Here is a 13,430-nt window from a genome sequence, read left to right as displayed (position 1 = left end):
TGTATTACTGATGAGAGAGAGAGAGAGAGAGGGTTTTGGCAAAGGCTCTTCCGTTCGTTTCAGGTAGCTTTTTCTGGTGATTACTGGTTGCAGCAAAAGCAAAAGCAAGGGTTGGAAATTGGAGGGAAAGACATGCGGCTTAAAGGTGGTGCGCCAGGTATTTATATTTTCTCCTAACTGGTGATTGTCTGCAGCTCCAGATTATTATTAATATTTTTCTCATCAAGGATATTATCGCGTCTGGCCACCGTACTTACAAAGTAGTGATGGGGTTGGGACATTCCGATCGCGAACTCTCCTTGGAATCTTCGACGACTTACATTATGAAAACACCATTATGAAGGTCAAGCTTCTTCTGAAAAGGATGATGTTACTTACATAGGCACAAGCATTACGCCCTTACAACCGCAAGGCAGCACGTGGGACCCAATGGGTATCCGGTTCGAGACCCGGGTAAGGGAACGGGTAACGAACTGAATTGTTGTATTCATTTCAAAGCGTTTCCTGCCAAGGGAAACGCGTCTAATTGCGGATCGGTGTGCCCTTGCATTCCACGTAAACAAATTAATATCAGCATTTTCTTCACTCGAGCAAAAAGGTTCCATTCCACGGAAACAAATTAATGTCGGCCATACACTGAAAATACAGATTTATCATGACATCCAAAGTCACATTCTTTCACTAAAAATACAGACTGTTTCTAAATAAATACAAAACTACGTATATGAAACCCTTTAAAGACTCGTTTCTCAGGTATTGATGGTTTTCAAAATATCTTAGACTGGAGGATGAAGATCAACTAGGAACCCTTAATTGATTTTGAAACTGTAGCAAAAGCAAATTAAATCACAGATAAGTTGACATAGCACATATTTTGTGTCTTCTACCAACACTAGTTTTGATCATGTGGCATCATCTAGGGAAACCAATGCTGCTGTCACAAACAAGACAGACCCGTCAGTGAGACGATAATAAAATAACTATAAGAAATTAGGGTCGGGTCTATAAGAAATTATGGTAGTGACACGATAGTCATGCACTCTTTTCTGCATTTATGGGTTGCTTAACTTGAACGCACCTGAACCGTGTCACTACCATAAGTTTGGAAAAACATATAAACGCAATTCAACACTGCTTTGGCATATAAAAAGCAAAGAACATGTATTATCATTCAACAAGTTTACAAAACTTTTCTTTTACAAGAACTTGCAGATATAACAATAAGCAATACCATATTTATAGTATCTACTGCATCTACTCGAATGACCAACAATAACATGGTCCAAGTACATGCCATCAAAGTATAATGTAAACATCAGGACACGCAATGTGTTATACAGAACAAGTTAGAACCCATTACATACCAATGTCCAGAACCTAAAGGAACTGCAACTTGTACACAAAGATTCAAGAAACTGACGAACCAAATAAAAAAATTGCACTAAACATTGATGGTTGTAGAGTTATTGGTCACACAATAGAATAAAAATTGCTTGAATTTATTATGATTCTATACACAGTTAGACCTTAGTAGTTAAAAAATTCTAAAAACGACAAAAGGGAACATAAGCTCTAAAAATTATTTTGTATTTACTTTTATAATTACATGATTTATTTATTATATATCCAGCTGATATAAATTTTCTGTAAGATTATATACAAATATTTATTTATTTATTTTATTTATTTACTTATTAATTTAAATAAAAATATTATTTTATTTTTAAATAAATATTACATATATTAAAAATATAAATTTATCATATTATATTCAATAAAATTTTTAAATAAATGTGTGCTAGCCATCACCAAGAGTAGAGATGAAAGGTGCTGTAGCATAGGTCAAGAACATCATGGCTCCAAAAACAAATCAAGATGATATGGCAGTAAGTAGTGTTTAATAATTCCAACATAAGACAAGTTCATGAAACTGTGCGTCCATAACACAGAGATGCAACAAAGATTTTTTGCCTGCTTCTCCTTTAAGTAAATAATTCATTAGCAAAGAAACTAATGGAAATGATCTCAAGACATGATTGGATGGCTCGCACCTTGATATCCAAAAATGGAAAAGCAGATGTTCTGAGTACCTCTTGTGTTTTGTTGTCTGGTTTCCTACCAGGTACACAAAGTATAAAAGCAGCTTGGTCAGATGTTGCGGCAGTTGCTGTTGTACGTTAACCATCTCCCCAATCTCTGATGAAGGCCTTCGTTAGGGTAAAGGAAGTCAAGTTCAACAACCTGAAAACAGAGAAGAATTTAAATGATTTTTTAATCCAAAAAATCCAGTTGAAGTCCGTTACAACTAATTACAACTACAGTTACACAATCCATCAAGCATAAAAGACCACTCTCCTCTCCTTATCTTTCCCAATCCTTCAAGCATAAAATACCACCCTCATCTCCTTATTTTTAACATTTTCACTCTTTTTTCTCCTCTAGATATGAAACGTAAAAGAAAATGACCTGATCTGAGAAGCCTGCATTACGAGACATGACAACTGCCCATCTATTTCCAGCTATCGCAATAGAAGTGACGTAAGACCCCTCAGACCACTTTTTCTTGATCCACCTAAACGGAAAGAACTCACTAACTTGGCAAGATTGTTGTGAATACTGCATACATATAATAAAATCAGCAAAGAGATAAAGCCAATAACATAATACTGCATACCTTTGGACATTACCACCAAAGAGCAACCATTGTCTGCACCTGCTAGTGCACTAATATAATACTTTTCCTCCCATTGTTCATTTATCCAATCCTTGAAAAAGAATAGAGGTGTCAATGTTTTAGAAACTATTGAATTCACTGTTGAAGTGTGAGGAAAAATATGTAGTGAGCATCTACGTACTCACATCAGGAAGAAATTGTTCAGATAGTTCATAGACTTGAGCAGTGAAACCAGTGCCAGAATCCATAACAATGGCCCATCGATTTAAACATGATGCTACACAACTGACGAACAAACCATCTTGCTTTCCAATCATGATATATTGTGCAATCATCATATCAGCAACACTGTAGTGGTACCTAATACATATTAATCGATATAAGAAATTCTTCTTATCTGACAATCTGACAAAAGCAAATATGCATTCCGGAGAACCTTTGGTTCATAGGTCGCCATGCATTATAAACACTAATCTATTGTGTGGCAGGCATTCCCAACCTAAGCTTCTTTTTGGATTGTTTATCATCCTCTTCTTCCATCGTTAGATGGCCTCTCTTTTGAGCCACCTGATGCATAAGCTTCATAACATGCAAACAAACTAAGATTAGCATAACAATAGCAAGAATAACTGCATTGATCAAATAATGCAAACAGATGAGATTGGCATACCTTTTCAACTCCATCAGTGTTAATTGGCCCGATATCTAAGACTAATGCCATCAAAAAGAGAGATGCATTTTGCATAGTTACATTCTTCATCAAACTTCAAGTTGACCACATACTCGAGAAATTGTTTGAAAGCTTGTGGGCAGAGGAAACAAAGGTCCTCTGGAGATGTAGTCATCTTCTTGCAGAAAAGGTAACGCTTGTTTTGTTCCTATCAGGACCACAAACAAGGAGTGAGAGAAGAAAAATGAAACTACCACAGGAGCGGTTAAGAGGTACAAGTGACTGTACATGATCCCCTTGCCAAGGTAGACGACCACGGAGAAGAAACATTAGTGTATAAGCAAGGGATTCTAAATCATCACTCCGGCTTGCTGTCCTCCCAAGGTGAGCATGAACACTAGCATAGCGCACTGTCCCTCTGCAATAACAGAAACATAATAGCTTCACTTTAGAATAAAACACATCAAACATATAATTTGTGTCCCTCTGCAATAACAGAAACATAATAGCTTCACTTTAGAATAAAACACATCAAACATATAATTTGTGATTTATAAGTTTTTTATTAATTTTTGCTGAGAAGGGATGGGCAACCAATTACCTGAAAACATCTGGCCGTTGATCATACTGAACAAGCAGACTTGTTGAGCTATCCTTCCATTTAGTGGCTGTACAGAAGCTAAGAATTTAATAAATGATCCTATTGTGATAAAGTTGCTGAAATACAATGTAAATCATCTACTCCCAAGCTAAAGTAGAGGTCAAATGCAAGTCTTTAAAATACCTAAACCAAGACCAACAAGAAAGAGTTTTTTTTCTTCGTAAGTCCCAGGAGGCCCAAGACAGAAATTTTCAGGTTTTCCATCCCCATGCACAAAACTGACATTTAAAATAGCATTGATCATCAAAAGTACAAAAGAAATGGTGACTGGAAAAAGGTTGACAATGCACAAAGATCATATTGACTATAAGACTACCAATTCTCAACAGATAAAAGAACAACTAAATTCAATAAGCAACCAACAAATTTCTACCCTTTCGAATGTATATTCTCAAGTATGGATATTGCTTCCATGGCAATATGTGCAACAATTTCTATGGACATTGAGCATCAATTGTGAGATAAAAGTTGTCATGCTACAAAGTTCCAATACATTATCCCATGGAACATAATTTAATTCATAGCATACGTGCACGAGTTCTTACTTCATGCATCCCACAGATTTGGTCCCAGCATATCCATAATCTGCAAAATTTTATGTCATGTAATTATGAAAACATCCAAATTTACAAGAACTTTTAAAAAAGAATAGCATAAAAAACTCTCGAGTACCATAATATAATAGTCCACAAAGAAACCCTTGTAATGGACTCATGGCACCCCATGAATATCACCAAGCATGCTACAGACAGAAACTCATAAAATTAAAAAAATAAAGTGATTTCCTCTGAAAAAATCAACATCATTGAGATTTACTCATAAACCTGCCATTCATAAGGTGGACCATATTTGCATCCTTTGCTGCCCCGGCGCTCAAACTTAATCCAAGTTACAGATACAAACTGCAGAAGAAACAAGATATTTTAAAAAAAATATCTTTAAAAAAATTCCTGCAAAATAACTCCTGTAATCATATTTAACAAATGTCTCTTTTGCAACAAAATACTTTATCACATGATGCTACTGACTTCAAGTGAAATGTAATGGACAACTTACTCTTAAACTGTTACATCAAAGGATAACATTAAAATTATTAGATAATATGTAATGAATTCATAAAAAAATAAAGTATCGCTCGGTGAGGCTCCCGTCAACAGAGGATCGAATAATGATCAACATTTGATTGGAACAAACTGTAACTAAAGAAACACTTGGCGTTATTTGATTGGAACAAACTGTAAGCTGCTGGATGTTGGTGTACCTAGGCGTAATTGATCTATTATGCTAGTATACCTGATTTGGATTATATTTTTTGCCCATGAAACACAGGAATCTATTGTCTATAAAAAGTCTACTCATTTGTCAAGTAATCTTCATAACATAGTTGAAGTGAAGCTTAAAACTGCATTACATATGTAACTCATTTTCAGTCATTTTCTCCAGGCTTCAACATGATGGTTTCCCTTGGACAGCTCACAAGTTAGGACACATTTGTCAAAACATGTGAGTTATCCAACAATTAGGTAGAACCAGAAAATGCACTCAACATGTATTTAGCAACTCAATAGCCTTGTCAACAAGTAAGGACTTCATTATTATTCATGCTAAGGTTATTTCATCATTTTCAACTATGTTGCTTGTCACTTTTGAAGATTGGATTTCTTGTGCATGAACTAACAAATATACATTACAGCAATAAAAAATGTGTTCCACAGATTAAGGGAGAAAATAAAAAAAAGAATATGAATGCGCTCTCGACACCTAGGTGGATTCATTTAACCCTCGAAAGTTGAAGTAATTCATAGAAACAAAGAGAAACAAGAAATAAACAAATGTTGAACTTAAGATCAACCTCAAGAGAGAAATTTTCAAATAATATTGTGATATATATATATATATAATTAACAGAACAAATGCTGACGAACTTCTTAGCAAATATGTGATGCTTGTAAAATATGGGCACATTATAGAAAGTGCAATTTTTATCAGAATATAGAAACATGAGTTATTGAATATAGTAGAAGAACCAACACTGTAACCCCAAATATGTAAGAGCACATATAAAAATGCAACACCAATGAGGCAAAATCTAGGAAAATGAATTTTTCACAATGTTTCATAAATACATGCTAATATAGAAAAATGTTGTCATGGGACACTCGGGTGTTTGCCTAGGCGATAATTGAATATTGAGAACAAGCTATATTTTGCAGGCTGGCCATTTGTTGCATAGGCAAGTTTGTTGCCTAGGATAATTGAGTGCGCCCCATGACAACATTGTTCTAGATAAATTTTCACTGATCTTCATCTCAATACTTAACAAAGTTTAATTTGTAGAGAGATTTCGGCATGGCCAAAGTGCAATGTTTTATAAGTTACAGAACAAGCTGATATCAGTCAACAAATGAGCAAGGTGCAAAGTATAATAATTGAATATTGAGATAAGCTTTTATTTATTTATTCTAAGCCTACCAATATTTTTCTGAAAACCATAGTGTTTTATTCTAAGGCTACCAAATTTTTACTTCTTTATTCCGCATAGTTTTTCTGAAAACTATAATTATAATCTTTAATTGATGGAAGCATGATAAAGTACCAGTGAATGGTATGCTGGTACAGATATGACAAAGAAGAAATCCTGCCTATACATATTTCCATTTTTTTAAACCTGACATGTGATTTCATATCTGAGTGGTAATAATCAAGATAGTGGCTGAATGCAAAAACAGAACTATCAGATCGGTGCTAACATAAACACAAAACCAAACACAGAACTGGCATATCCAAAATCAAAGCAAGATAACATAAACAAAATCAATTTTCATAAAACTGTGGATAGATTTGAATGGAATAGTTGCACCTTTTCAGCATAAACTAAGTATGAAACAAGAAAACAAACCAAAACACCAAAACTTACAGGTCATAGGACGAATCCAAAACTAACAAATACTTTGGAAAAAGGTCTCACCAGTGAGAGAGATGCCAACTCCCAAACTGAGCTTATCTGTCAGCCCACTATGGTAGTCATACATCTCCTCCCAAATCTCATCATGGTTCTAGTCCACGCCCAATCCTTCCCTCTTGACATGGCCCTCTGTGACCACGATCTCCTCCCTCCGCCTGGTGGCCCTAGTCAGTGGCGGTTTGTAATCCACCAGCCACTGTTCCGTCGCAGCCCGCCTCCGACTGGTGCCTGGCATCTCAGCATGGACCACAATATTTGCCTGCACCCAGCCACTTAACACATCACAACTGATAATAAAATGAAATAGCATCTACATATCTGAAATTTTATATTTATTACAACATCACAGTATAAGTTATAAAACAAGCTGATGTCAGTCAACAAATGGCAAGGCTGCAACGTATGATAATTGAGTATTGAAATGAGCTTTTACTTCTTCTAAGCCTACCAATACTTTTTCTGAAAACTAAACAGTGTTTGTTTTCTTCCTATATAATTCCATACCCATTTGTATGGTGTCCCATTATAACCAAGCATTTTGCACAAATATATTTCAAGGGCCTGCAATTTAAGCCGTACTATAGTCAAATTAAGGTCTTTAATTGATGCACAAGAATGATAAACCCTATTGAAAGTACCTGGGAATAATATGCTTGTACAGATATGACAAAGAAGAAATCCTACCTATACACATGTCTTAGTGGTACCAATCAAGAGAGTGACAGCATGCTAAACAAAACTATCAGATCAGTGCTAACATAAACAGACATACAGAATCACAGGAAGACAACATAATGCAAATCATTTTCATGAAACCAGTGCTTAAATTTACTTGGCATGGTTGCACGTTTTCAGCATAAACTAAGTATAAGACAAGAAAAGAAAACAAAAACCCCAAAACTTCAAGGTCGTAGGATCAATCAAACACTGAGGCACAACACAAAACTAACAAAACGTTTCGAGAAAGGTCTCACCACAGAGAGAGACACAAACTCCCTACCAGGGAGCTCCCGAATATCTTCCTGCTTCCCCTCCACACCCAATCCTCCCACCTCGACATGGCCCTCCGTGAGCATAATCTCCTCCCTCCGCTCACGGCCCTAGTCAGCGGGGGTTTGTAATCCAAAGGCTGTTGTTTCCTCACCACCTGCCTCCGACTAGCGCTCAGCCTATCAGCATGGACCATTGGATTTGGCTACACCTGGCCCCTTATCATGTGTCACTACTGATAACAAAGTGAAATAGTATGCACCCAAGTCTGACAATTAATATGTTCTACATCACATTAAAAGTTATAAAAGAAGCTGACATCAGTCAACAAATGGCCAGGCTTCAAAGTATGTATACGGATAAGCTTTTATTTTTTCTAAGCCTACCAATATTATCTCTGAAAACTAAACACTGTTTGGTTTCTTCCTATATAATTCCATACTCATTCGTATAAAGGCCCATTATAACCAAGCTTTTTGCACAAATATATTTCAAGTGGCTGCAATTTAAACCAAACCATACCCATTTAAGGTCATTAACTTGATGCAAGCATGATAAACCCTATTGAAAGTACCTGGGAAAGATATGCGTGTATAGATATGAGAAAGACAAAATCACCTATACACATATCTTAGTGGTACTAATCAAAAGAGTGAATGCATGCAAAACAAAACTATCAGATCAGCGCTAACATAAAAACAGAAGAAACATATACAAAATCTAAGCAAGATGACATAATCAAAATCATTTTTCATGTAACTAGTGGATAGATTTTAACAGAATGGAAGCACCTTTTTGGCATAAATTAAGTATAAGACAAGAAAGAAAACAAAACCCCAAAACATACAGGTCATAGGACCAATCCAACACTGAGGCACAATACAAAACTAACAAATACTTTGGGGGAAGGTCTCACCACAGTGAGAGGGACAAGTTCCCGAATCTCTTCCCAGTTCTCCTCCACCCACCTGGACACGGCCCTCTGCAGGCAGGATCTCCTCCCTCTACTTGGCAGCCCAAGTCAGTGGTCATTTGCAATGCATCAACTGTTGTTTCCTCACCGCCTGCCTCCGACTGGTGCTTGACCTCTCACCATGGACCACACGATTAGCCTGCACCTGGCCCTTTAACACGTCACTACGGATAATAAAATGAATAGTATACATCCATGTCTGACAACTTATAATGCTCTCCAATATCACAGCATAAGCTATAAAACAAGTCGATATCAGTCAACAAATGGCCAGGCTACAAAGAATGATAATTGAGTATCGAGTTGAGGTTTTACTCCTTATCAGCCTAACAATATTTTTCTAAAAACAAAACAATGTTTGCCTTCTTCCTATATAATCACATACCCAGTTGTATAATGTCCCATTATAACCAAGCTTTTTGCACAGATATATTTCAAGCGCCTGCATTGTAAGACGTACCATACTCAACAATGGTCTTTAATTGATGCAACAATGATTGAAAGTACACACAGTTCTGTTTTCTATAACCTGACATGCAATTTCATAATTTAATGATGCTAATAAAAAGAAAGCTGCTTGCAAAACAAATATATCAGATCAGTGCTAACATACACACAGAAACGACATAAACAAAATCTAAGATAACATAATCGATATTATTTTTCATGAAACTAGAGGATAGATTTGAACAGAATGACTGCACCTTTGGGGATAAACTAAGTATATGACAAGAAAAAAAAAAAAAAAAACCCCAAAACTTACACCTAGTAGGACCAATCGATCACCGAGGCACAACACAAAACTAACATATACTTGGGAGAAAGGTCTCTCACCACAGCGAGAGGGGCAAACTCACAAACAGGGAGCTCCCAAATCTCTTCCTGGTTCTCCTCCACCCCCCTCCACGCGGCCCTCCACGAGCAGGATCTCTTCCCTCCGCTTGGCAGCCCTAGTCATTGGTGGTTTGTAATCCATCAACAGATGTTTCCTCACTGCCCACATCCGACTGGTGCTCGGCTTCTCACCATGGACCACTGGATTTGCCTGTGCCTGGCACCTTAACACATGTCACTACTGATATTAAAATGAATAGTATGAATCCATGTCTGACAACTTATATGTTCTCCAATATCACAGTATAAGTTAGAAAACAAGCTGAGCTGATATCAGTCAACAAATGGCCAGTCTACAGAGTATTGAGATGAGGTTTTACATCTTATAAGCCTAACAATATTTTGCTAAAAACTAAACAGTGTTTGCTTTCTTCCTATATAATCCCATGCCCATTTGTACAATGTCCCATTATAACCAAACTGTTTGCACAGATATATTTCAAGTGCCTTCATTGTAAGCCATACCATACTCAACTATGGTCTTAGTTGATGCAGGAATGGCAAACCTTATTGAAAGTACCAGGAGATGGCATGCTTGTCCTGATATGACAAAGAAGAAATCCTACATATACACATAATTCTATTTTTTTTTTAATCTGAGATGCAATTTCATATTTTAATGGTGATAATAAAAAGAATGACTGCATGCAAAACAAATATATCAGATCAGTGCTAACATAAACACAGAAACGACAAATACAAAATCTAAGCAAGATAACATAATCGATATTATTTTTCATGAAACTAGAGGATAGATTTGAACAGAATGACTGCACCTTTGGGGATAAACTAAGTATACGACAAGAAAAAACAAAAACAAAACCCCAAAACTAACACCTAGTAGGACCAATCGATCACCGAGGCACAACACAAAACTAACAAATACTTGGGAGAAAGTTCTCACCACAGTGAGAAAGACAAACTCACAAACAGGGACCTCCCAAATCTCTTCCTGGTTCTCCTCCACCCCAAATCCACCCTCCTCTACGTGGCCCTCCGCGAACAGGATCTCTTCCCTCCGCTTGGTGGCCCTCATCAACGGTAGTTTGTAATCCATCAACAGATGTTTCCTCACCGCCCGCTTCGACTGGTGCTTGGCCTCTCACCATGGACCACCAGATTTACCTGTACCTGGAGCCTTAACACATGTCACTACTCATAATAAAATGAATAGTACGCATCCATGTATGACAACTTATATGTTCTCCAATATCACAATATAAGTTACAAAACAGGCTGATATCAGTCAACAAATGGCCAGGCTACAAAGAATGATAATTGAGTATCGAGTTGAGGTTTTACTCCTTATCAGCCTAACAATATTTTTCTAAAAACTAAACACTGTTTGCTTTCTTCCTATATAATCCCATACACATTTGTATAATGCCCCATTATAACCAAGCTTTTTGCACGGATATATTCCAAGTGTCTGTATTGTAAACCGTACCATACTCAATTATGGTCTTTAGTTGATGCAAGAATGATAAACCTTATTGAAAGTACCAGGAAAAGGCATGCTTGTACTGATATGACACAGAAGAAATCCTACCTATACACATAATTCTATTTTTTTCAAAATCTGAGATAAACTAAGTATACACATAAGGTGTTTTTCAAAACCTTATTGAACAGAATGACTGCACCTTTGGGGATAAACTAAGTATACGACAAGAAAAGAAAACAAAACCCCAAAACTTACAGCTCATAGGACCAATCCAACACCGAGGCACAACACAAAACTAATAAATACTTGGGAGAAAGGTCTCACCACAGCGAGAGGGACAAACTCACAAACAGGGAGCTCCCGAATCTCTTCCTGGTTCTCCTCCACCCCAAATCCAACCCCCTCTACGTGGCCCTCCACAAGCAAGATCTCTTCCCTCTGCTTGGCGGCCCTAGTCAACGGTGGTTTGTAATCCATCAATAGATGTGTCCTCACCACCTGCCTCCAACTGGTGCTTGGCCTCTCAGCACGAACCACTGGATTTTCCTGTGTCCATCCCCTTAACACATGTCACAACTGATAATAAAATGAAATAGCATGCACCCATGTCTGACAACTTATACATTCTCTAACATCACATTATAAGATATAAGCAAGCTGATATCAGTCAACAAATGGCCAGGCTGCAAAGTATGATAATTGAGTATTGAGATGAGCTTTTACTTATTCTAAGCCTGTCAATATTTTTCTAAAAACTAAACACTGTTTGATTTCTTCTTATATAATCCCATACCCATTTGTATAATAGCCCATTATAACCAAGTTTTTTGCACAGATATATTTCAAGTGCCTGCATTGTAAGACGTTCCATACTCAACTATAGTCTTTAATTGATGCAAGAATCATAAGCCTTATTGAAAGTACCAGGGAACGGTATGCTTGTATGGATATGACAGAAAAAATCCTACCTATACACAATTCTTTTTTTTTTTTAAAACCTGACATGCAATTTCATATTTTAATGGTACTAATAAAGAGAGTGGTTGCATGCAAAACAAATATATCAGATCGGTGCTAACGTAAACACAGAAGCCACATACAATATCTAAGTAAGATAACATAATCAAAATCAGTACCAGACCCTGTTATGGGTTTTAATTGATGCAAGAATGATAACCCTTATTGAGAGTACCAGGGAATGGTATGCTTGTACAGATATTACGTAGAAGATATCCTACCTATTCACATATTTCCACTTGTTTTTAAAACCTGCAATGCTAGTCATATCTTAGTGGCATTAATCAAGAGAGTGGATGCATGCAAACGAAACTATCAGATCAGTGCTAACATAAACAGACATATGCAGAATCAAATTAAGAGAACATAATGGAAATCATATTTTTCGGGAAACTAGCGCTTAGATTTGAACAGAATAGTTGCACCTTTTCGCCATAAACCAAGTGTAAGACAAGAAAACAAAACAAAACCCCAAAACATACAGGTCGTAGGACCAATCCAACCCCGATGTACAACACAACACTATCAAATCCTTTTGGTAAAGGTCTCACCACAGCGAGAGGTGCGACCTCCCTACCGGGAAGCTCCCGAATCTCTTCCCGGTTCTCCTCCGTGTCTAATCCTCCCCCCTCGATGAGGTCATCTGCGAGCAGGACCTCCTCCCTCCGCTTGGCGGCCCTAGTCAGCGGTGGTTTCTAATCCACCAGTTGCTGTTGCATCGCTGAACGCCTCCGTTTGGTGCTCGGGCTCTCAGCCTGGTCCAAAGGATTTGCCTGCGCCCGTTCCGGCATCTTTCATCGACCCGACGCAATGCCTCAAAACCCTACGCGAATCCCCTCGACCAAGGGTCGAAGAGGAGGTGGACACTGCGAGACGGATTACGGCAAGGAAGACGAGAGCCCTCGATCGCGCTCAGAGAAGGGAAGACAAATAGGACCGGATATCGTCTCCGAGAAGGAATGGAGGCAGGGTTTGGATTCGGAAAGATTGGGAAAAAGACTTTGGATTCCGGGAACGACCAGAGAGAGAGAGAGAGAGAGAGGAGACTGTGGCTTTTTGGAAGACGAGGAGGCGGGCGGGGGTGGGTATTATTACGGGAAGAGAAGAAAACAAAAATTGCGGCATTGGTTTTTTAATTACAA

General features: G+C 37.5%; 1 protein-coding gene across 7 annotated transcripts; it reads right to left on the bottom strand.

Moving 5' to 3' along the window:
* Positions 1-586: 586 nt before the first annotated feature.
* LOC103996673 (casein kinase 1-like protein HD16) lies at positions 587-13,413 on the bottom strand. 7 transcript variants are annotated; one of them, XM_065168200.1, is made up of 19 exons: positions 12,840-13,413; positions 11,596-11,817; positions 10,732-10,958; positions 9,768-9,984; positions 8,877-9,078; positions 6,974-7,229; positions 4,830-4,907; positions 4,678-4,747; positions 4,551-4,590; positions 4,129-4,223; positions 3,946-4,012; positions 3,633-3,762; positions 3,345-3,552; positions 3,111-3,253; positions 2,860-3,034; positions 2,675-2,765; positions 2,467-2,572; positions 2,091-2,241; positions 587-934 (listed from the first exon to the last, which is right to left on the bottom strand). In XM_065168200.1, the coding sequence occupies exons 8-13, from the start codon at positions 4,718-4,720 to the stop codon at positions 3,364-3,366; spliced, it is 564 nt and encodes a 187-aa protein (XP_065024272.1). In that variant the 5' UTR covers positions 4,721-4,747; positions 4,830-4,907; positions 6,974-7,229; positions 8,877-9,078; positions 9,768-9,984; positions 10,732-10,958; positions 11,596-11,817; positions 12,840-13,413; the 3' UTR covers positions 587-934; positions 2,091-2,241; positions 2,467-2,572; positions 2,675-2,765; positions 2,860-3,034; positions 3,111-3,253; positions 3,345-3,363. The 7 variants fall into 7 exon arrangements, with proteins under 7 accessions (XP_065024272.1, XP_065024271.1, XP_065024270.1 ...); XM_065168199.1 differs by lacking the exon at positions 587-934 and having other exon boundaries at positions 941-2,241; positions 2,856-3,034; XM_065168198.1 differs by lacking the exon at positions 587-934 and having other exon boundaries at positions 941-2,241.
* Between the last annotated feature and the right edge of the window lie 17 nt (positions 13,414-13,430).

Source organism: Musa acuminata, chromosome BXJ3-9, assembly GCF_036884655.1.
Source record: "Musa acuminata AAA Group cultivar baxijiao chromosome BXJ3-9, Cavendish_Baxijiao_AAA, whole genome shotgun sequence".
Taxonomy (NCBI): domain Eukaryota; kingdom Viridiplantae; phylum Streptophyta; class Magnoliopsida; order Zingiberales; family Musaceae; genus Musa; species Musa acuminata.
This window is presented reverse-complemented; position numbering and strand designations above follow the sequence as displayed.

Coding starts and splice junctions, on each gene's coding strand:
- LOC103996673 (XM_065168200.1), bottom strand. CDS start 4,720: ATGAGTCCATTACAAGGGTTTCTTTGTGGACTATTATATTATG. Junction 4,591..4,677: donor TTGTGGACTATTATATTATG/GTACTCGAGAGT, acceptor AAAATTTTGCAG/ATTATGGATATGCTGGGACC. Junction 3,763..3,945: donor CAACGGCCAGATGTTTTCAG/GTAATTGGTTGC, acceptor CTGTTATTGCAG/AGGGACAGTGCGCTATGCTA.